This window comes from Choloepus didactylus, chromosome 4, assembly GCF_015220235.1.
Source record: "Choloepus didactylus isolate mChoDid1 chromosome 4, mChoDid1.pri, whole genome shotgun sequence".
NCBI lineage: Eukaryota > Metazoa > Chordata > Mammalia > Pilosa > Megalonychidae > Choloepus > Choloepus didactylus.
The window spans coordinates 102,808,602-102,834,037 of NC_051310.1; the positions used below are offsets into that span (position 1 = coordinate 102,808,602).

Genomic DNA, 25,436 nt, shown 5'->3' on the forward strand with positions numbered 1-25,436 from the left:
TCTTTTGGCCTTCAACCTCTTGGTATCGATGTTCTCCTATGACAATTTGAAAATGTTTACTTCCTTGTTTTCTTGTTGAATTATTTCCTCTGTTGTCTTTGTTAGTTCTTCATGCCCTTTGATAACCTTTGCCTAGAGAGTGTTTTTTAAGCCTGAGAGCAAAGATGCCAGTTTGTGGTTAGGAAACATGCTATTAGCAAATGCCTCCAGCAGGAAAGTGAGTGTGGTACATTTCCTGGAGAGCCTCGAAGAACATCTCTGTTTAAGGATAGGGGTTCGAAATTGCAGCTGTAATCCTTTGGAACTTTATCCCTATTTATTTTAATTTTTGAATAATGCAATCATTTAATTTAAACTTAAAAAGGTACAGAATGGGATATGATAAATATTCTCCTTCACACCACTTCACCCAGCCACCTTGTTCTCCTTCTTTGAGACAACATTACCAATTTCTTGTATATCCTTCCAGTGTAATTTTGTGCATGGACAAACATAAACATGACATATATATTATCTGAAAGGATGAATGATATGAATCTTCTATTTCTCAAGGCCACTCAGTGGAGTGGAAAGAATATAGGATTTGAAAGACTTGGATTCAAACCTCAGAACTTCAGCTCTGCCATTTATTAGATGAGTGACCTTGGACAGCTTGCTCAGGCTCTTTTTGCCTTGATTTCTTTATGTGGTTTATAACGCTTAGCTTGCTAAGGCTGTTGGATATTATGTAGGTACAGAACCTTCTTTGGCATATGTTAAATGCTTCACAAATGGTTGCTACCGTTGTTATTTCTTGCTGGACCATACTCTTTGGCCTATGTAAACTGGGAGGGGCAAAGTCTTTCTTTAACAAGTGAGTGGATTGAATTGCCTCCTTTACCGTAATTTGTGACTAATGCTGTCTTACATATAGAAGGGAACCAAGAGCCAAGGGAGAGGGAGAAATAGCAAAAAAAAATTGTGGTAACAGATATACCACATAGAATTTCTCATTTTAACACTTTCATGTATACAATTCAATGATATTAATTACATTCACAGTGTTGTGCTATCATTACCACTACCCATTATCAAAAGTTTTTCATCACCCCAAATAGAAACGTACCCATTAAACAATTCCCCATTTTCCCTACCCCCACCTTCTGATAGCCTGTACTGTACTTTGTCTCTCAAATTTGCATATTCTAATTTCATGTAAGTGAGATCATACCACATCTGTCCCTTTCTATCTGACATTTCACTATATGAAGTCTTCAGGGTTCATCCATGTTGTAGCGTACTTATCAAAACTTCATTTCTTTGTACACAGCTGAATAATATTCCACTGTGTGAATATACCACATTTTGTTTATCCATTCATCAGTTGATCGACTCTTGGGTTGCTTCCATCTTTTGGCAATTATTAATAATGCTGCTATGTAAGCTGATGCACAAATATTTCTTCGAGTCCCTGCTTTGAATTCTTTTAGGCACATACATACAAGTGGGATTGCTGGGTCAAAAGGTAATTCTGTACTCAACTTTCTGAGGAACCACCAAACTTTTCCACAGCAGGGACATAGCATTTTGAAAGGAATAGAATATTTTCTGCCAGTTAGGTATTGGAGACAACCCATTTCTGGTCTGGGCTGTTATACTTGGTTGGTGGAGTGCTGATAAAACCTAGTCATTTGCTTCTAATAGTAAGAAGTCATTAACACTGAGGAGCTTTTCAGGTTTAATAGCTCAGTTAACTCCAGCCCTTCAGGGTTGCCTGAAGTTTTGGACTCCTATGCAAAGGTTCACTTGGTCAGCCCGGCTTTGGGTTCTTGTTGGTTCAGTTCCTAGTATGATGTTAATCCTTTAATAGAAGTTAGTGTGGTCCCTGCACACTTGATGTGATAGATGGCATATCTGATGAGATTTATAGGGCTTTGAGTTTGAAGTTCACTTGGTCTCTTAATGGATGAAAGAAAGATGTTTTATACCTTGCACACATGGATACAAGAATAAAGAGACCTGATTTATGATTTGGGGGATTTTTTTTTAAGCGAGAAAAATTTTGAATACCTATTGTGCAAGGTTCTGTTCTGGATGTTGTTTTGGTTTTATCTTTTCACTATTTTTATGTATGGTAACATATATACAACAAAAATTCCCTATTTTAATCACTTTCAGACTTACAATTCAGTGGCATTAATTACATTCACAAAGTTGTGCTACCATCACCACCATACATTACCAGAACTTTTTCATCACCTCATTAACTGCCTCCATTAAGCATTAACTCCCCATCTTACCCTACCCTGTAATCTACTTTCTGTCTCTATGAATTTGCATATTCTAGTTATTTCATTTAAATGAAATCATATAATATCTGTTCTTGTGTGTCTGACTTATTTCACTCAACATGATGTCTTCAAGGTTCAAACATGTTATAGTATGTATCGAAATTTCATTCCTTTTTATGGCTGAACAATGGATGTTACTTTAAAGCAATTGGTTGTGAGTACCCAAAAGCTGTTATCCAGATTGCTGAGAGTAGACCTGTTAGTGATTTCTCTTTCATAAACAAATTGCATTTATGATATCCTCCCTGAAGGGGCTTGGTAATTAGCATATTGGTAGAGAAGACTTAATTGGGGAACCACTGGAAGGTAGAAATGTTTACCTGTTTGAGTATGCAGACTTAGGAATTACATGTCATGTTTCATTTATTAGGAAGTGTGACTTAGAGAATTTCTTATAGTTAAGGCTTACACAAGGAATCAGAAAAATTTAGAGACGTTAAAATATCATGGTTTCTGTGGCTTTTTAAAGGAAAGCATTAGAAATCAAAATAAATAAAAGCAAGACTAACTTTTTAAAAAGTTTGGCCTATGGAAATAAAAACGGCAAATAAATAGGGGCAATGACAGAAAAGTGAGTAGAAATCCATTAAACTTGAGTACACTGTAAATGTTTTTTTACAAAAAGTATTTTGTGGCTGCTATAAGAATGATCCAGGAGTTGACATAGCTGGGCGTGAATTAGTAATGCAGGTGGTAAACCACTGAAATGTTAGCAATTCTTTACTTGTTGCTTGGCTTAAGCTGTGTTAATTTTCATGAAAAAGCTATGTTTAAAAAATTTTTTAATAAAAGAGAAAGTCAGATGTTGCCTTTAAAATGGGAACCATTTACAGGTAAAAATGACTGCATAAATTTGATTTTAATTTTCAACATGGTTTTCTTTTTGGTTAGAAATTTTCATGCTTGCCCATTGGAGTATTTTTTTTTTTTTTTTAAGTTTTAGAAAGTTCTTCATGGCTGTAAATAGTGGTTATAGTATAACTTAAGTAATATTAGGAATAACTTAAGTAAACAATTTAAGTACTAGAGCTTTAGTATAATCAACATTTTCTGATTTAACTTGAAGTTCATGTATATTTTTCCAATTTTTTTCCTGGAAGAAAAGTAATAAAAAATTTGGAAACAGAAAGGGACAAAGGTTTTTGGTTCAGTGTGTCATGCTTGGGATGTCTTAGTGTTTCTAACAGAAAACTGGGATGTACTTTGATGGCTGCACAGTGGTTCATTATATGGACATACCATAATTCATTCATTTCTTAATTACTGGTTATTTAAGTTGTTCTAAATGTTTTTGCATTAGAAACGATGCTACAATATCTATCTTCTTTGCACTGTCATATTTACATTTTTGTATAGTAGATTCCTAAAAGTGGTGTTGTATAGGGTTTGCACATTTAAAGTTTGCTGGATAAGTGCCAAATTGATATAAAGAAGTTGTGTGAATTATATAGTTCTGCATTGTGTGAAAGCACCCATTTCCCCATATTATATTTTCTTTTTGGACTATAAATATGTCTTCCTGCTGCCTTCTTGCCTTCATGGTTTCTGATGAGAAGTTAGCTGTTAATCTTATTGTGGATTCCTTGTATGTGAGGAGTCGCTTCTCTCTTGCTGCTTTCAAAATTCTCTCTTTGTCTTTAGGTTTTAACAATTTGGCTATAGATTCGAAAAGGAGCTGAAAGGTCACTCTGGTGGGTACTCTTACACACAATACAGACAGACAACCCTTTTTAGGTTCTAATGAATTGGAATAGCTAGCAGTAAATACCTGAAAATATCAAACTACAATCCAGAACCCTTGAATCTTGAAGATGATTGTATAAAAATGTAGCTTATGAGGGGTGACAGTGTGACTGAGAAAGCCATATGGACCACACTCCCCTTTATCTAGTATATGGATGGATGAGTAGGAAAATGGGGGCCAAAAAAAAAAAGCACCCAGTATACTTTTTTACTTTGTTCTTTTTCACTTTAATTTTTATTCTTATTATTTTTGTGTGTGTGGTAATGAAAATGTTCAAAAATTAATTTTGGTGATGAATGCACAACTATTTAATGGTACTGTGAACAATTGAGTGTATGCTTTGTATGACTGCATGGTATGTGACTGTATCTCAATAAAATTGAATTTAAATAAAAGGTCAGCAGGAAAAAAATGCATAGATTAGATGATCCTTAAAAAAACAATTTGGCTATAATGTGTCTTGGTGTGGATTTCTTTGAGTTTCTCCTCCTTGGGGTTCACTGAGCTCCTGGCATGTATATATTCATGTCTTTCATCAGATTTGGGAAGTTTTTGACCATTATTTGTTGAAATACTTTTTCTGCCCCTTTCACTCTCTTGTCCTTCAGGAACTTCTATGATATGTATGTTGGCATGCTTGATAGTGTTCCACAAGTCTTTCAGACTCTGTTCATTTTTCTTCATTCTTTTTTCTTTCTGCTCCTCACACTGGATAACATCAATAGTCTTATCTTCAAGTTCACTGATCTTTTGCCTGCCCAAATCTGTTGTGGAATTCCTCTAATGAGTTTTTCCTTTCGGTTACTGTGCTTTTCAACTTCAGAATTTGTTTGGTTCCTTTTTATAATTTCTATCTATTTATTTTGCCCCGACAACATTTTCCTAATTTCTTTTATTTCTTTGCGCATGATCTCCTGTAGCTCATTGAACATATTTAAGACAGTTGATTTGATGGCTTTGACTAATAGTTCCAATGTATGAGCTTCCTCAGGAATGGTTTCAGTCAGATTCTTTTTTCCTGTGAATTGAGCATACTTTTCCTGTTTCTTTGTGAGTTTTTAAATTTTTTTGTTGGGAACTTGACATTCTGACTATTATGTTGTTAGAACTGGAAAGCTAATTCTCCCAGTCCTCTGGGATTGCTGTTTTTTTTTTGCTTGTTGATGGCTGGACCCATCAATTTGTGACTTTTCGAAACTATTTTTGCTCCCAATCATGGAAAGAAGAAAAAAGGGTACTGTCTCTTTAATACCTCTCTGCTGGTTCTATGGTGGCTGAAATAAAGGCTGTCATACCACCACCACCTCCTTTTGCCCACTTCCCCACCCTCCACCCCCAGCAGTCAAAAGCAGTGATCAGCAATCAGACCACACATCCTGGTCTTGGGAGGACAAGATCCTTATTGCTCATCCTGGCACCAGCAAGCTGCAGGCTGCAGGCTGCAGTTCCCCCAGCTGCCTGCCATGAGGTTGGGGAGTAGAGGGTGATAGTGGACACAGAAGGTGAAATTCACTAGTATTTATTGAAATTTACCATTCTCTTCATACAGCGTTTTCCTGGATGCTGTAAGTGTTCCACCAGACTCCAGAATTCCAGAATAGTTGATTAAGACAATTCTTGCCAGTTCAGTAGTTGTTTTGGGAGGAAGGACAGAGTCCTGGAGCTTCTTACTCAGCCACTGTGTCATAATCCTTATATATATTTTTTTCCCCAGGGGATAGTTGATGACATCTCTTAATTGTTTGTTTTACTTTGCCTTTCTTTGATTTTCATTGGTCAGTATTTTAAAAGTAAATTTTTACAATTTCTTGGTTCTTCTTCCCCTGTCCATCCTCTAAATGTTAGTGTTCTTCAGGGTTCTGTTATTCATTCTTTCATCAGAGATATTTATTAGAAGACTGTTTTGTGCCAGGCACTGTGTAGGATCTGAGTGAGTAAAATAGACATGGGGTCCCTCCTGGTAGGAAATTTAACTTCCCTCCTGTCCGTTAGATTTTTTTCCTTGCAGACTGGCCTACCTTGCTAACAGTTATTTTATGGAAGCAGCATACCAAACTCATCAATTTATTCCTTTGCTTAAGGTTCTCTGTTGACTCTTTGATGTCTGTAGGATCATGTCTGGAATCTGGAGTGTGATATACAAGGGCCTTCCTACTTTGGCTCAGCCTCCCTGCCAGCTAGCTTGTCTGCACTTTTTCTGTCACAAACACTGGACATATCAGCTATTCTATATTCCCAATAAGCCCTTTTCTTTTATGACTCTGCTTTTGTGCATTTTGTTTTCTCTGGCTGGAATGCTTTTCTCTGCCTGACAAATCTCTATTCATCCTTTAAGTCACTTTCTAAGAAGATTTTTTTGATTCTCTTACAGAGTTAGAATCCCACAGCATGCTGTTAATAGATCTGTCCTAGAACTTAACAAGTTACATGGTAATTGATTTATGTTTCCCTATTTAAATGACTGTAAACTGCTCAGAACAGGGTCTTTATCTCTCTAAATTGTCTCAACAGCTACTAAAGTGCCTAGCACTGAGTAGGCTCTCAGCAAATACTTGTTGGAAATTCTGAACTGACTATAAGACTGTATACTTGAAAGCTCTCTTCTGTTCCATTGCCTAATGGAAGTAGGAATATTACTACTTCTGCTAGTTGTGGAAGGTTGCCAAAGAGGAAGTTATTCTCTGAACTAGAACAATATATACTTGAATAGTCCTTCTTTGGTCTCCCCTTCCCCCGAGTTTTGTGTGTGAGTGTGTGTGTGTGTGTGTGTGGTAGTTATAGGGACATATACTTAAAAAATTGTATATTATTAGTATTATTCTGTTTACCTTAATTTTAAAATAATTAAAAACATGAAAATAGCTGTGTAGGATGATGGGATTATAGATGACCTGTTCTCCCTTTTTTTCAAATTTTCTTTATTGTACTATTTCATAAGATGATAAAATCAGAACTTTTTCTTAAAACTTTTTCCTTACTAGATGCAATAAAACCCTACTTAAGAATGCACTGGCTCTTTTAAAATCACATTTTAAGAAAAGGCAATATTTTTTCTTGATAAATGAAAATATTTGAAATAAACCAGAGAATAATAACTCAAAGGGACTAGATTTATTTCCATGTTTGACACAATAATGAAGGGCTCATGGAAAGATTGTGGTTTCAATTTGGAAATTCAGCAAGCTCTTCTTGCTGCCTCATAGCACGCTTTGGTGTGTCTTTGCTCAGATTCTGTTTCCTAGCAGACTGATTTGAGCTGAAGAGACGACTAGACATAAAACAACATCCCATGGCAAAAGTTGACAATGAAGAAAAGGTGTGAAAACAGGGACGAGTGGAAGATAGTTTACTAATGCATCTGTCCCTGTAATGTAGCACATATTTGCTGAAATACAGAGGGAATGCTCAAATTGGGTAAAAGGCAAGACACTGAGTTTTATATGGAATCACTTTCCTTATTTAGGCAATCAGTGCAGGATGACTGACTGCATTTTTTTTTTTGCCTAATATTTGTCCTGTACAAAGTTGTTAATTTATTAAAATGAGAATAGTCCTTAAGCAGGTTGATGCTGTTAAAGGGAACTTTGCTCATGATACAGTGTTAATTCCCAGAGGAGCAAGTGTAGTATGACAGGAGGAACAAACGGACTTAGGAATGGGAGCAGTGGTATAAATACTTTCGGATTCAGCTTTTGCTGTATTGCCACAGAACCCTGAATGAGGATGAGTTGTTCCTTTAGGGACTGACTTTTCCTGCGGTTGAACACAAGAAAACCCCCACAATATTGGAGGTTTTTTATTTAAATTTATGCTTTTGAGTAAAATGGATTAGAAAGAATGAACTGATACAGGCTAAAGGGAAACAACATAGGCCACTGATTCTAAGGAATTCTGTCTCTGTTGAAAGAAGTTTTAGTGTGAAATGACTGAGTAATGAACATTTTTCTTTTCAGAGATTACCACGTCAGACACTGTGATGGGTACTTTTCCATTGGTTGTCTCATTTAATCTTTTATCTTTTCAGATGAGGAAATGGAGGCTCAGAGAGGTTAAATGAATTGCCCAAGTATCACACAGCAATGAATGAGAGGTGGGGTTTCGGACTTCAAAATCCACTAGACCACTAAACCTGTTCCTTGGTGGTTAGGTAACTGACATGCCAGGCGACATAAGTTTTCTGTTTGTTTCAAGAGCAAGTTTCTAATAGATCTTTCTCTTCATTCTCCTTGCCTTGAGACACAGGATTTAAGATGCTACCTCTGGAACTGAGAAGGCTTGCACATTTTTCTTGAGACATTGGGTGGCTGGCCTCTTGCCCAAAGCTCATCTCAATTGTAGCTCCTCTTGGGAGTTTAATGTAACATAAAGACTGTTAGGGATTTTATTCTCTCCAATACCATTATTTCAACACTAGTAGATGGTGTCCAAGGTGTACCTCACTTAATTGACAGATCTCTCAGCCATTTTATAGCAGGCTCTCTAGTATCTTTAACTTCATGACCATAGTAAAAAAACTTATTTCTGTCCATTTAAACAAGATTTTGGGAGAAGTATATAATTACAGTAAACCTTTGACTGGGTTGTAAATGGTATTGTTAATTTTTTCTATATATCAATTCAGACCTTTTCCCAAAGGAATACCAAAGGCATTTGATCTGTGGCTACTCCTTAGCTGCCAGGTGTCAGCAACTTGTGGTTACCCATAAGCCTAGACTAAATTCAAACCACAGACCTTGAGTTGCAGTATTTTGTAAGCTGTGGTTCATCTTTTGGCTCATTCTTTCACCAGGAAATACACTGAATGTCATTTCAGGAATTTTAGTTATCCCTTCTGAAAAATGTGTTGCTTATAAAAAGTCACTGGGATTTGTTTTTCTGGTAGCCGGCAGGGCTACTCAGTGATTATGCTGAATCCATGTATAAACAGTCTTAAGAAAGGCCATGGAAGATAAGATCATCCTTTCTAACTTCTTTCAAAGGTTTTTCTCTTTACTGGGGGGATGGGGATGTAGGAGGGTAAATCTGAGGCTGAACATTGCAGGTGGCGTGTGTGTACTTGTATCTGTAAATATCGTATCACTGTTTACAGTACACTGGACTCTCTTCATGCAAGGCCTGGTCAGGCCAAACCAGGAGGAATTGTTCCCGTGCTTAAAGCCAAGAATAACATCCTGACTAGCAGGGGGACAGAGGTCAGCTCAAGGCGACAGCTCTTGGGAATTACAGGACATTAAGAAACTTGGAGGAACAGAGTTTAAAGAAGGAAGGCAAGATATACTTTGGAGGAAGTATGTGCCTCTTATTGTGGCATGGCTTATGTATGAAAAATGGAAAACTATCTTCACAGTTAGATGTGATGAATTCATATCACCTCCTGGTCATTTATCTAGATTTTCCTTTCCTACCTACACATTCATTCATCTGTTCATTATTTTAATTGGAAATGTTGTATACTCAACCAAACATGGGGAAAGCATGTTCTATTATTGTTATGGTGTTTTATTCCAGAAGCACCGTCAGATGAGCTCAGGAGAGGGATGGATTTTAAAGATAATATGTTAACTTATAGGACAATATCACTTACAAAGTCTCCTGGGGATCTTCCTGACTTGCTGGGCGTTTTGTTTCTGAGATCTTTCTGTGCCCACGTCTCTTCTTTTTCCTTCATCTTTCCTCATTCTGATGCTGGCCACTTACCCTTTAGAAACAACTCAAACTGTGTTCTTGTGGAGCATTCTATCTTTGTACTGTTTTCTTCTCTGGACCTCATTTCTCTGGTCTGGCTTCAACTGGTTATAGGCCAAAGTGATTGTCTGAAAGCTTTTCTTCATGGCCTTTATTTCTTGGTTCTTTTCATGCACTTTGCCTGTTCAATTTTGTTGATTCTCTTCTTTTCCAGTGGTGTTAGTTATATTGCCTCAGTTGGAAGGCTTGAAAACTCAGGTGCAGCCTCCGGCCTCTTAGGCTTTTCTCTGGTATATAAAGTACTGATTTCCTCCCTAAAAATTGAGTGATTCAGGTTTTCTGTTGTGTGAGGTATTTCTGACTCTTCTGGGGTTCTGGTTCACTAGTTGCTTAAACACATATGCAGCAATTTGGGTTGTATTTTTCAAGGTAGGACTTGTTGCCAAGATTCTGAAGTAGGTCATTGTTGTTGTCCTTTCTCCCCCTATTTGACAATTGAAATACCTTTTGAAGCAGACCTCATTTTTTTTTCCTTATACTTAATACTTTCTTGTACTTCTTAGCACAGGCCTTAGCTTAATAAATAGTAGGTGTTTAATACGAATAAATACATCTTTGTTGTGGGTTGATCAGTAATAGGAGTATGATTACAATTCAGAATTCTTACCAGGTTTATCACATTTTGGATCAACAGCTGACTAAAATTTGTGGATGGAAGGAGAAGGAACAGAATTGCTATGCATAAAGCATTTAGCAGTTCAGAATATGCTTGCAAAAACCCCATTTCCATTGTATTCTAAAATGAAGAAACAGAAGGGTAGATTGGCTAGAGTGAAAACTGGTATAATATAAGGAAGACTAAAGGTTAAAGAACATAGGTTAATCAAGAGATAGGAACAGTTCTACAAATAGGCATCTTGCCAGCATGGAGTCATATGGTGAAAATGAAGATTTCCTACTCTTCCCCCAATATTAGGGTTCACCTCAAATTAAACCACGATCCAGAGAGGCTGTTAATGACTCTCTGGGCATTAGTGTTGGGGTTTTCCCACCTGCCATGTGGAACATGAAGAGGTCCTGTGGGGTCAGTCAGAGCAAAGAACAGTTGACCTTTTGATTTGTTAAATTCTTCCTAATGGTTTTGCTGCCCTTAGATAGTTCTGCTAATTCCAAAGCCAAAACCATTTTCTGATTGTTTTGCTTTCTCCAGTTGGCTGTGGGACCAAAGCAGCAGCTGAGACTGCTGTAGTACACTGTGCATCGTGCAATAAGCCTTCAGAGGGCCCACCTACTTTTTTTTTTTAACCCCTAAAAAACAACAGACCCCAAACTGCCAATTTTTTTCAGTTTGGGACCTGTAATGAGAGGATCACTGGTCTCTCCTTTCATTATTTCTTTATGCATCCTGTTCTTTGGACCTGGTTCTGGCTTGTGGTCTCAATTGAGTTGTACAGATTTTAACTGTTTCTGTTTTCAGACCCGTTTTCACCTCTTGTCTTTCCCTACTCCCTGTAGTAAACTTTGGGTTCAGACTTAGTTGGGGAAAGGGTGATAGTTTTTGTTTGTTTATTTTGTTTTCTGAGTCTATAAATATGTTCTCGTCTTACTAATTATTATTTACTTTATTTGTCACACAGGCCACCAAGCAGTTTCTTGAAGAGATTAACAAGTGGACAGTTCAGTACAATGTTTCTCCGCTCTCTTGGAATGTGGCTGTCAAGTTCCTCATGGCCAGGAAGTTTGATGTGCTCCGCGCCATTGAGTTGTTCCACTCCTACAGAGTACGTAGGGGTGGACCAGACATGTGGCAGTTTTGTCATTGTGGTTCTCAATGACACTCCTCTCTCCCATAAAAAAAGATTGTCAATATCCAGGCACCCTTGTGAGAACTGAGGTGGGGCAGGTAGCTCCTGGAAGGTACTGCTTATGTTCCTAAGTTTCGATTATACAGCAGGATGCCACCTCTAATGATGGAGACTAAGGAGGTAGCCTCATATCATCCCGGTGGCAGGATAGTGGTTTGCATTTCTTAGAGCTTGAGTTTCAGCTCTCCTACTGGCCTCTGGCCACATGCCCCTTTTACTCCACTGGTTTTCAGGATCTCTGGGATTTTTAGAAACCTCCATTCAGATGAATGCTGAGTTTAGTGGGCAGTTCAAGAAGGGGAGCTTTATCCTTACAGTAGAAGATCAGGTGTGTTAGCTAGGTCCATTGTCTTAACAGTTACCTTTATGCAAACATAGCAGCATTTTGATCTTTGTTTTTATTAATTTATTAATTTATTTATTTTTGAGGGGGTACAAATTTTAGTACTGTGCTTGTGTTTGCTTTCTCAGTTGGCGGTATCCTTGATACATCACTGTATGGCAGAAAATCCTTCTGAGGAGATACAAAACCTCCCTGAGTTAAAAAACAAAACAAACAAACTGGGTAACAAAGCACTTTAAGCTTTAGTCACTTATATTGTGGGTCACCTCATTCAATAATCATGCATTTATTCAACAGATATGTATTACATACTTACTCTATTCCAGGTGTCTAGATTACCATTTAGAAAGAGAGATAAAGCACAGTTACAGAACGGTGTATGATAAATGTTATGATAGGGCAGTACTGGGTTCTTTTGAAACACATTTATTTAGTAGGGTTCAGAAAACCTTCTTGAAGGATTAATTACTTCTAAATTAAGTTCTGAAGGAGTAGTAAGATTCAAACAGGTGGGGATGCATGGCAGAGAGAATAGCAAGTTCAAATGCCTGGCATCAAGAGAGAAGTTAGGCTGGGCAGAATGTTGAGTGGGGGGTTGACAAGAGATTGGGCAGCAGAGGTAAACAAGACCGGGTCACAGAGTGTCTGATTCTTTCTTAAAAGCAGATAAATTCGTTGACAGTATAAGTAGGGGAATGACTTGATCATATTTGCATTTTGGAAGGATTTTTCTCACTGCTTTAGAGAATGGATCAGAGGGGCTAGACTGGAGGTAGACACCTATTAGAAGGCTGTTGCACCTACCTGGGAGAGATGATTGTGGTGTCATTAAAAGTACCGTCAGGAAAGATGGAGAGAAGTGGGCAGATTAGGCCACAGTTGCTTAAATTGGTGTGTGAGGAAGGAGGAACAAGGATTCCAGGTTTCTGATTTGGGTGGCAGGGTAAATGGTGATAGGGTTCACTAATTTAGGAGACACTGAGTTGGGTGCAGGTGTGTGGAGAGAGAAAGTCACGAGTTTCCTTTGGCAATGTTAAGTTTGAAGTGCCTGTGAGATACTCAAATAGACATGTCCTCTAGGCAGTTGGGTTTATAGTCTAGGGTTCAAAAAAGAAATTTGGGCTGGAAATAGAGATTTAGGAGTCACCAAGGTAGTCCTGGATATTGAAGCCATGAGAATGGATAAAGGTTATCCAGGGAATGTGAGGAGCTGGAAGATGTGTAGGGGAGAAACTCACTGCAGACTTGTTTTCTTTGGCCCGGAATTGTTTTAAAAGCTAAATCTGAATGCTTAAGGTAGGGCATGCTCTCTCCTTCAATCCCAGCACTAATGTTGTCTGCACTTCTCTGGCTGCCTTGCCTTTAAAGGCAATTGAATTTGGGAAAAATATAAACAAAGTCCTAGTTCGTTGTATTCACCAGGGTGATCCTAGCACTTAGCTCAGTGTCTGGCACATAATAATTGTTCTACAGATATTTAAAGAATTAATTGAATGAGTGAATGAGTGATTTGAGTGGGTGAATGAATGAATTGGGTGAGCAAATGAGTGGGAAAAGTCTGCAAAAGTGACTTAGGAGAAGTCGTTGAAAAAATAGAAAAACAAGAGTATATTGTTGTCATGGTGTCCAAAGGTAGAGAATGTTTCAGGAAGAAGGGAACGTGAGTGCTCATCCTTGTCATATAAAAAGAGAACTGAAATTAATCCACTGGATTCAGTGACAGGAAGATCTTGGTCATGGTAACAAGAGCTTTTAGTGGAGTAGACTGGGAGGAAAACAGAATGCAGTGGAATAAGGAGGAGGGAACTTCACATCTGGCCACAGAGGTGAGGAACACGAGGTCATGGTAGCTGTTGGAGAGGATTTAGAATGGAGGATGTGTGCGATTGTATGTTTCCAGGCAAATTTTCGGTCCATAGTTTGGTCTCCCGAATCAATCAGTGCTGCCACGTGTTCAGGAACTTTGACCTGCTCCATAATGATACCTATTGGTTGGTGCTCAGGGTTAAGATTCTCATTGATTCAGAGAAAAATGCCCTGTCTACGAGGCTGATCAGGTGGCATCGGACAAGAATTGTGATCATACTCAGCTGGCCTACAAGGGGATTTACCAAAGAATTCATGGTTGACTTCTAAAGTCCCTTATCGCTGAGATTTGGTGGTTACATGAATTTGTCCTGAATATACAATATCACATAAATTCATCTTGCTGTGCTTCATTTTTAGGAAACACGAAGGAAGGAAGGCATTGTGAAGCTGAAACCTCATGAGGAACCTCTCCGTTCTGAGATTCTCAGTGGAAAATTCACTATCTTAGTGAGTCTTTGAAGGACCACTTTTGCAGTGCCTCATTACCTCCTTTTGTAGCTGTTATCCTCTTTCAATTTTGTTCCTAGATACCTTATCCTGAATTTAGAGAATCTCAGCAGAGTCAGGAACAGATGTGAAGCAGCCATGCAGTTTGGCACAAAATTATTCTAGTGATAATTGAAATTATGGAGAATTCATTTGTGCAGTAGACTTAGAAAAATTGCTTCGTGCATCTGTTAAGCTTAGTCAAGGCCTTTGGGATGGGTATGCAGTATGTCTGAGATCCTTCCTTCTCCCTTGTTTAACTCGAGTTCAACACTTTTTAGAGACCTCAGCTTTTCAGATAAGCATACCAATGGTACTGTTCTCTAGTTTCTCTCCTACTGCTTGTTTCTTTTGTCATCCTGCCTGGAAAATTAAGTGGGCAGCTAATGTAGAACCATCCTTTAATCTCTCCAGTTGAAGAGCAAAGAGAATGTGTTTTTTTCCTACCACAATACTGTGATCCAGGGGTTGGTCAGAGAATCAGGCATGGGATGATAAAAAGCTTTCTGCCCATTCTGGAGAAATTGATGCAAGTTAGGGAAGTATTGCCAGTATTTGTTCTTTTCACATATCAACCCTTTGTCCAGAATATAGAAAACTTCAGTGATTGTTGTGATTTCCTATTTTGATTTTTAAATGTTTCTTCTTGTTTTATTTGCTCTAGAATGTTCGGGACCCAACAGGAGCCTCCATTGCCCTCTTCACTGCCAGATTGCATCATCCCCACAAGTCGGTCCAGCATGTGGTACTTCAGGCCCTGTTTTACTTGCTAGACAGAGCTGTGGATAGGTGAGCATGGAGATTAATTTTTAGTCTACATTTAGATAGGAAAATGACAGTCCTTGACTCCATTAAGTCAAGCATTGCCTTCACCATGCTCCTAAGATGTGCCCAGGGCAGTGCTGTAAATAGAAAAACAGTCCATGTCCTAAATGGCTTGACATTTTTCCAGGTACTGTCAAGATGGTGAATATTCTATATCTTTACCTGCTGGCTCTATTTCGGGATAACACAAGCTGAGGAAGCCAATTATTAGCAGTCCTCAGTGTATTGAGAATTATTTATTGTAAAAGAATGAGGGGGAGATGACCTGGCTGGTTCTTTTTGCTCATTGTCCCCTAAATGTGGATTATCAAAACCCTCTAGGCCCTGAGTTTCTTTGTCTATGAAAAAAGGAATAAGGCCATTTAGCTCAGAGGATTTTTGTTTTTGACTTTTTATTTTGAAATACTTTCAAACGTAAAGGACAGTTACAATAGTAATACAAACCCTATACAGAGAACCCCAGCATATCCCTATTTCCCCAGATATCCAGATCTACCATTTTTTTAAAATGCAGTTTTACTGAGATATATTCACATACCATACAAACCATCCAAAGTATACAATCAGTGGCTCACGGTATCATCATATAGTTGTGTATACAACCCTTTGATTAATTTTAGAACATTTTCATTACCACAGAAAATAAATAAAGAATAAAAAAGGAAACCCAGATCTGCCCATAACCCCTCTCCCCTGCATTATTGACCCATAGTATTGGTGTAGTCCATTTGTTACTATTGATGAAAGAGTATTAAAATATTACTGTTAACTATAGTCCATAGTTTGCAATAGGTACATTTTTTTCCCGTATACTCTTCTATTATTAACTCCTTGTAATAGTGTCATACATTTGTTGTAGTTCATGAAAGAACTTTTTAAATATTTGTGCAGTTAATCACAGTCATTGTCCACCACAAGCTTCACTGTGTTAAACGTTTCCCATGTTTTAACCTCCAACTTTCCTTTGGTGACGTACATGACTCTTTCAACCACATTCACACACCATTCAGCACTGTAAATTATTCTCACAATAATGTGCTGTCATCACCTCTGTCCATTTCTAAACTTTTGAGTTCAACCTAGTTAAACATCCTGCACATATTAAGCAACTGCTCCCGATCCTTTAGCCTCATTCTATATTCTGGTAACCTGTGTTCTGTATTTTATGTCTATGAGTTTGTGTCTGACTTATTTCACTTAACATAATGTCCTCAGGGTTCATTCATGTCATCACATGCTTCAGGACTTCATTCCTCCTTACTGCTGAATAATATTCCATCGTATGTATATTCTACATTTTGTTTATCCCTTCATCTCGTTGATGGACACTTGGTTTGTTTTCTTCTTTTGGCAATTTTGAATAATGCTGCTTTGAATGTTGGTGTGCAGATGTCTGTTAGGGATGTACCCAGATCTTGAGTAGCTGGATTGCTAGGTCGTAAGGCAACTCTATACTTAGTTTCCTGAGGAACCGTCAAACCATCCTCCACAATAGCTGTACCATTTTACATTCCCACCAGCAGTGAAAAAATGTCCCTCTTTCTCTACATCCTCTCCAATGCTTGTAGTTTTCTGTTTGCTCAATAGCAGCCATTCCAGGAGGTGTGAGATGATATCTCATTGTGGTTTTGATTTGCATTTCCCTAATAGCTAGTGAAGCTGAGCATCTTTTGTTGTGCCTTTTAGCCATCTGTGTTTCCTCTTTGAGAAATGTCTATTATTCATATCTTTTGCCCATTTTTAATTGGATTGTTTGTCTTTTTATTGTTGAGTTGTAGGATTTCTTTATATATTCTGGATATCAAACCCTTATCAGATATGTGGTTTCCAAATATTTTCTTCCATTGAGTCAGTTGCCTTTTCATCCTTTTGACAAAGTACTTTCTTTGAAGCACTGAAGTATATGATTTTGAGAAGTTCCCATTTATATATATTTTTCTTTTGTTTGTGCTTTAGGTGTAAAGTCTACAAAGCTACCGCCTATCACTAGATCTTGAATATGTTTCCCTATATTTTCTTCAAGGAGTTTTATGGTACTGATTCTTATATTTAGGTCTTTGATCCATTGTGAGTTAGTTTTTGTATAGGGTGTGAGATAGGGGTCCTCTTTCATTCTTTGGTTATTAAATAAAACACCATTTATTGAAGAGACTGTTCTGTCCCAGTTGAGTGGGCTTGAGGCCCTTGTCAAAAATCAATTGACCATAGATTTTAGGGTCTATTTCTGAACTCTGAATTTGATTCCATTGATCAATATGTCTCTCTTTATGCCTGTACCATGCTGTTTTGACCACTGTGGCTTTACAATATGCTTTAAAGTCAGGAAGTATGATACCTCTCATTTCATTCTTCTTTTTCAAGATGTTTTTAGCTATTTGAGGCCCCTTCCTCTTCCAAGTAAAATTGATGCTTCATTTTTCCAATTTTGCAGAGTAGTCTTGGGATTTTGATTGGTATTACATTGAATCTGTAGATCAATTAGGGTAGAATTGACATCGTAACAACATTTAGCCTTCCAATCCATGAACGTAGAATGTCTTTCCATTTATTCAAGTCTTCTTTGATTTCTTTTAGCAATGTTTTGTAGTTTTCTGTGTATAAGTCCTTTACATCATTGGTTAAGTTTATTCCTAAGTATTTGATTCTTTTAGGTGCCACTGTAAATGGAATTTTTTTCTTGATTACCTCCTCGGAGAGCTCATTACTAGTGTATAGAAACAGCATTGATTTTTGCATGTTTATCTTGTAACCTGTCACTTTGCTGAACTAGTTTATTAGCTCAAATAGCTTTACTTTTTGAGGATTTTCTAAATACAGGATCATGTCATCTACAAATAGTGACAGTTTTACTTCTTCCTTTCCAATTTGGGTGCCTTTTATTTCTTCTTCTTTCCTAATTGCTCTAACTAGAAGTTCTAGCACAATGTTGAATAGCAGTGGTGACAGTGAGCATCCTTGTCTTGTTCCTGATCTTAGAGAGAAAGCTTTCAGTCTCTCACCATTGAGTATGATGTAAGTTGTGGGTTTTTCATATATGCCCTTGATCATGTTGAGGAAGTTTCCTTTGATTCCTACTTTTCGAAGTGTTTTTATCATGAAAGGATGCTGAATTTTGTCAAATGCCTTTTCTGTATCAATTGAGATGATCATCTGGTTTTTCCCTTTTGTTTTGTTAATGTGGTTTATTACATTAATTGATTTTCTTAGGTTGACCCACCCTTGCATACCTGGGATAAAACCCACTTGATCATGATGTATGATTCTTTTACTATTCTGTTGAATTCGATTTGCAAGTATTTTGTTTAGGATTTTTGCATCTATGTTCATTAGAGAGATTGGTCTGAAGTTTTCTTTTCTTGTAGTACCTTTATCCGGCTTTAGTATTAGGGTAATGTTAGCTTCATAGAATGAGTTAGGTGTTGTTCACTCTTCTTCAATTTTTTTGGAAGAGTTTGAGCAGGAATGGTTTTATTCTTCTTGGACTGCTTGGTAAAATTCACCTGTGAAGCCATCTGTATCCTGGGCTTTTCTTTGTTAGTACTTTTTTTTTTTTTAATTCAGTTTTAATGAGATATACTCTCATACCATACAATCATCCATGGTGTGCAATCAACTGTTCACAGTACCATCATATAGTTATGTCATGCCAATCTATTTTTGAACATTTTCCTTATGCCAGAAAGAATAAAAATAGGAATAAAAAATAAAAATAAAAAAGAACACCCAAATCATCCCCCCATCCCACTCTATTTTTAATTTACTTTTTGTCCCCATTTTTCTACTCATCCATCCATACACTGGATAAAGGGAGTGTGATCCACAAGGTTTTCATAATCACCCTGTCACCCCTCGTAAGCTACATAGTTATACAATCGTCTTTAAGAGTTAAGGCTACTGGGTTGCAGTTTGATAGTTTCAGGGATTTACTTCTAGCTCTTCCAATACACTAATACCTAAAAAGGGATATCTATATAGTGCATAAAGGATACCCACCAGAGTGACCTCTCAACTTCATTTGAAATCTCTCAGCCACTGAAACTTTATTTTGTTTCATTTCACTTCCCCCTTTTTGTCAAGAAGATGTTTTCAATTCCACAATGCTGGGTCCAGAGTCATCCCTGGGAGTCATATCCTGCGTTGTTGCCCCAGAGACTTACACTCCTGGGAGTCAGGTCCCACGTAACGGGGGAGGGCAGTGAGTTCATCTGTCGAGTTGGCTTAGCTAGAGAGAGAAGGCCACATTTGAGCAACAAAGAGGTAGCTCAGGGGGAGACTCCTAGGCATAATTATAAGCAGGTTTAGCCTCTCCTTTGCACCAACGAGTTTCATAAGGGCAAGCCTCAAGATAGAGGGCTCGGCATACCAAACCATCAGTCCTCAATGTTTGTGAGAATGTCAGCAATAACCCAGGTGAGGAAGTCCAACACTTCTGCATTTTCCCCCAGCTCCTCAGGGGGGCCCTGCATATATATTTTTATTCTCTGCCCAAATTACTTTGGGATATGTTGCTATTTCAGACTAACCTATACAAACCTACCAGATCTCACTTCCTGTTCAAAGTTCCATGTAATTATGGTGTTTGAACAAACTGACTGTACAAGTTATATTGTTTACTGTACTACAGAAAATAGAGACCCTGCACCAAATAAACATCTCTTCTGTCTGTCTCACACAGAAGTTGAAGTTTTAAAACACAGTATTTGTCCTTTACCCTTGGGCCCGATTTGCCCTAGCCCAGATCTGCTTCAGTCATATCTCTAATTGAAGTCTGGACTCTTTTTCAGCTTTTATAACAGTTACTGTATGCACTAATACTGACATTCATGTCTGCCAAGCTCTAGCTCTGAGTTTCAGGTGTCACACAGATACCCAAAGTTCCAGAGGCTGATCAGGTTATACACAAAGGGATCAGCATCTCAGAATTTGGAAATAGCCATTACAATTCAGGAATAGATGTGACTGCAGTAAGAGCTTACAATCTAGGGACCGTTACAATAAGCATTCCCCTGATAAGCTGGCTGTAAGATTCAATTCTAAATTTACACATTGTAGTTAGTCCCTATTGGTGAGACATTATAATGTTTGCCTTTGTCTCTGGTATACTTCACTCAAAGTGCTGTCTACAGGATCCATTCACCTCTTGTGTGTCTGTTGGTAGATTTTTAATGACTGATTCAGTCTCTTTACTTTTGATTGGTTTGTCAAGGTCTGTTTCTTCTTGAGTCAGTGTAGGTTGTTTGTGTGTTTCTAGGAAGTTGTCCATTTCATCTAAGTTGTCTAGTTTGTTGGCATACATTTGTTCCTAATAAACCTCTTATGATCTTTTTTATTTCTTTTGGGTCTGTGATAATGCCCCCACCCCCTACCCCATTCTCGTTTTGATTTTATTTATTTAGAGCTTCTCTCTTTTTGTCTTTGTCAGTCTAGCTAAGGGTTTGTCAATTTTATTGATCGTCTCAAAGAACCAATTTTTGGTTTTATTGATTCTCTCTATTGTTTTTTATTCTGTCGTTAATTTCTGCTCTAAAATTTGTTATTTCTTTCCTTCTGCTTGCTTTGGGATTAGTTTGTTCTTTCTTCAGTTTTTCCAGTTGTTCAGTCAGGTCGTTGGTTTTAGCTCTTTCTCCCTTTTTAATGTAGGTGTTTATGGCTATAAAGTTCCCTCTCAACTCTGTCTTCACTGCATCCCATAAGGTTTCATACACTGTGTTCTCATTTTCATTCATCTCAAGATATGTACTGATTTATCTTGCAATTTCTTCTTTGACCCACAGATTATTTAAGAGCATGTTGTTTAACCTTCATATATTTCTGTATTTTCTGGTTCTCCATTTGTTATTGATTTCTAGCTTCATTTCATTATGGTCAGAGAAAGTGCTTTATATTAATTTCAGTCATTTTAAATTTATTAAGACCTGTTTTGTGCCCCAGCCTGTGGTCTGTCTTGGAGAATGTTCCATGAGCACTTAAGAAGAATATGTATCCTGCTGTTTTGGGATGCAATGTTCTGTATATGTCTGTTAGGTCTAGTTCATTTATCATATTATTTAGGTTCTCTGTTTCTTTGTTGATCCTCTGTTTAGATGTTCCAGCTATTGGAGAGAGTGGTGTTTTGAAATCTTCCACTATTATGGAGGAGTCATCTATTACTGTCTTCACTTTTGCTATTGTTTTCCCCATGTACTTTGGGGCTCCCTGATTAGGAGCATAGATATTTATGATTGTTATTTCTTCTTAGTGAATTTCCCCCTTTATTAATATATACTGTCCTTCTTTATCTCTTATAATATTTTTGCATTTAAAGTCTATGTTGACTGATACTAGTATAGCTACCCCAGCTTTTTTTTTTTTGGTTACTACTTCCATAGAATATCTTTTACCATCCTTTCACTTTCAACTTATTTGTATCTTTGTGTCCATGATGAGTCTCTTGTAGACAGCATATGAATGGATCAAATTTTTTAATCCATTCTGTCAATCTGCCTTTTCACTGGGGAGTTTAATCTATTAACGTTCAAAATTATTACTGTAAAGGCAGTTCTTAATTCAGCCATCTTAGCATTTTGTTTTTATTTGTCAGATCTATTTTTTCTCTTTTTATAGATCCACCAATTTTAATATTTTGCCTCATTTGCTATATCATTCTTTTTCTGTCCATCAGTCTGTTGATCCATCTATATATTTCTCCATCTGTCTGTTCTATCAATCTATCAGTCCATTTTCTGAACGCTTGAGAGTAGGTTGTATACAGCATGGTCCTTGAACACTTAATACTGCCATGGAAATTTCCTAAGAACAGGAATATTCATTTACATAACCACTTTAAGTGCAGTTATCAAGTTTAAGAAATCTAACATTGATATAAAACTTACATTCTATATTCCAATTTTTTCATATGTCACAATAATGTCCTTTTGATGCTCAGAGGGTTTTGATAATTAATAGTAAAGGAAGAAGAGCCCAAAAGGATAAAGTTAAACAAAGTCATCTTTATAAACAGAGGCATAAGCAAAAGAACCAGCTCAAGTCATCTGTCTCTCTATCCTAATGTCAATGGTATTATTCATATTTTACATAGAAACTGAAGTCCCAAGAAGTTATGTGACTCTTTTACAGTCATCATGTATTCGTTTCACTGGGCCCAGAATCCTGGAATCTTGACTCCTGGCCAGAGCTCTTTGTACCCTACAGTGTTGTTTTTCTGCCATACTTCCTTTTTTTCCGTGGGGCTTTTACCGTTTATAGGTTATTACAGCTTTTGACACCGTTGGCTGGTCCTCTGTGTTGGAATATGTTAAGGGCTAAGGCCTGAGATAGTGAGAGACAGCTATGTACAACTTTAGTCATATGGGACTTACAGGATGGGAGGACTGTCTGAGGTGGAAGTCTCTGTCCAGTTCACTTGTTCCTGCATTATGTTACTTTCACGGTACTTAGTTTCTGCCGTTGATGCTCAGTAAGAGGTATATCCAAACCATATACGCAGCATTATTCTAAAAATAGTAGTTGCTAAGGGGTGAGGACCCTTGGTCTCAACAGCCCTGTACTCCCCAGTTATAAGTATAGCATTCCTCAGCTCTTCTTCCCTGTGACTGGTCTTCAGGCATAATTTCCAGAATATGGGTTCCTATGAAATGCTTCTTTAGCTCAAGGGAATGAATGAAAGGCTCCTTTCTCAGAAAAGCTACTATTGTCCTTCCTCCTTGGGAGGCTTAGGGAGTCAGGAATTCTCATGTAGGCACAGCAGGTGGAACCTTCGGTGGCCAAAGTTTGCTCTTTCCAGTGTGAGTTTTGGATCCCACAGGAGGACCACACAGTTAAAAGCTTGCTTTTATGCTGCCCATCTCTTTCTTGAAAACTCTCATTGACTTTCTTAAAAATCCTCATTATCCAGAGGGTGCATCTAAGCTAAATAAACGTGAACCCTTTTCTCCAAGCAAAATATTCTCACCAGTTCTCCAGTGAGCAGAAACTCTTGTTTTCCTGTGTTATCTTGAGCCAGAACGGTCTTCCCTCTTCTCTCTTTACTAAATTCTGCCCTTTTTTTCAAGACCCAGCTTCCATGATTGCGTCCTTCACCACTCCAACCTGTAGTAAATAAAATTCTTTTTACTCTGACCTTAATAGTGGTTATTATGTGTACCAATCATTTTGCACTTAATTATACTTGACCTTGTGATGTCATTTATCTTATGCTGTTACTTGGTTTTTCATCTGCCATTGGATTGTAAGCTCCTTGAGGGCAGGTACCTTTTTTACTTTTAACATTATATAAAGCAAATTTTCTAGATCTCCATAGATGGAAAGACAATGGTATGATAAACCTCTGCATACCAAACACCCAGTTTCTTCAGTGGTGATCTGTTATCTATCTTGTTTCATTGATAGCCCCTTACCTATCCCCCACCCTTAATTATTCTCAAACAAATATCAGGGACTGTATTTTAAACTTCTGAGTATTCCAAGCATCTGGCTCAGGAATCAAACTCAGTGGGAAGTTATTGGCTTCCATTGAAAACCTCATATTCTGTACACAGAAGGATGAACATGCATTTATTTGATGTGCCTTCACAGGATGAGCAGTTTCAGATCTGAGAATATTGAGCCTGGATCATTATTCACCATAGCTTCTTTTTATTACATTTTATTTCCCATGGCACAAACCTGTCTATGTTTTACCCCTCTGTTACAGGCTGAAGCTCTGAGAGGAAAAAACCTATAATTTTTTGAATTTGATGCTTGATGAGCTCATGGAGAAGTGGGAAGTCTCTAGACCTGGCTAGCATACTTGATAATTGTGCCACACGTTTTAACAGCATCTTTGTTCTTGGTAAATCATAGTGTCTAGATTAGTGCTCATAGATTTAGCCCTAACTGTAGGACATTCGGGGCCATTTGAAACTTAGTCTGCTGGAGAAATTTGCATGTATTTTAGAATTAGAGATTACTTCATGGGTGGGCTCTTTTGCCTTCAATTTTGTTAAAGGGATGGAGGTATAAGGCTTCCAAGAAGTGTTACAAAAAATTAGAATACAAAATAACATTGAGGGCCCTGATTTCAAGAATGTGTTTTGTGTCAGTTTTCTCATTATAAATAGATGAAAAACTATTGCTTTTATCTGTGCATACCCAATCAAATAATTTATTCCAAATGACCATTTGGGTGTGCAGATCAGAAACAGATAAAAATCTGGCTTGGTGGAAGTGTGCAACTTTGTGTAGTATTTCTGTAGGACTGAGGGATACTTTTTGTATCTTCCCATGTTCTTCATCTCAATCTGGGAATAGGTTTACCGTTTCTTAATCTATTTTTAAAGATTCTTTCTAAAGGACATTTGTAGGTTTTTTTCTCTTCTTTGAAGTCGTAAGAGACAAATTCACTGTCAGTGGCCTGGAGGGAGGTTTGTTCTACAGTTTCCCATAGGTCTAAAACACTATCTTAGCAATGGCTTTCCAGTCCATTGATGTACAATTCAGTGGCCATTTGTTATATACCTGTTTGCTGTGCTGTGCTTGGGATTGTTGAGAGTAATGAGATGAAAAAAAATAGGGTCCAGCCCTCTAGGGGAAATGAAATGGTTACACAAAGTTGGTGTATGTAAAGGGCCACAGAAAAATCCATAGGAAGATTTATAGGGTTTCAAGGAGGGGAAGGATGTAGTATATTTGATTATAGTTATCAGGGAGAACTTCATGGAAGAGGAAACTTTCAAGTTGAGCTGTGGAAAATGTATAGCATTTAGATAGGCAGATTTAGAGGGGTGGGAGAAAACTATTCAGCTTTTTATAATCGAGTTGCTCTGGAGCATTCTCAAGCTAGGAGTTTGGCACCTGGATAAATCTGGGTAAATTTGCATTGATAAGTGTAGCAGATACCAAGGAAACCATCTTTCTAAGATCATTGTTCAGAGAGGTAGTTATTTTGGTCCTGGATGTGTGCCATACTCTTCATGTCTTTGTTTTTGCCATAGGCTTTCAACCTGTCTCATCCGTTCTATTAATTAGAAATGTATTTGTTTAATGGTTGATTTATAGCTTTGAAACTCAGAGAAATGGACTGGTGTTTATCTATGACATGTGCGGTTCAAATTATGCCAACTTTGAGCTGGATCTTGGCAAGAAAGTCCTAAACCTGCTGAAGGTAAGGCTGTGGGAAGGCCCACACAACTCTCCTTTGATGATTAGGTTTTTCTGTTTGGGAGGGAGGAGATTTTGTAATGATGTAAATGTCAGACATTATGTTTAATTTAGAGCTTACCTGTAAATGATGACTGATACCTGCTTCCTCA

General features: G+C 37.6%; 1 protein-coding gene across 2 annotated transcripts in view; it reads left to right on the forward strand.

Annotated features, from left to right (window-relative positions):
• The window catches only part of PTPN9 (protein tyrosine phosphatase non-receptor type 9), a 104,518-nt gene that overhangs the window by 26,199 nt on the left and 52,883 nt on the right, over positions 1-25,436 (forward strand). For both annotated transcript variants that reach the window (XM_037833352.1, XM_037833351.1), the window contains exons 2-5: positions 11,397-11,540; positions 14,194-14,283; positions 14,987-15,111; positions 25,183-25,288. In XM_037833352.1, coding sequence (XP_037689280.1) covers positions 11,397-11,540; positions 14,194-14,283; positions 14,987-15,111; positions 25,183-25,288 — 465 coding nt within the window. The remainder of the gene's footprint in view (positions 1-11,396; positions 11,541-14,193; positions 14,284-14,986; positions 15,112-25,182; positions 25,289-25,436) is intronic.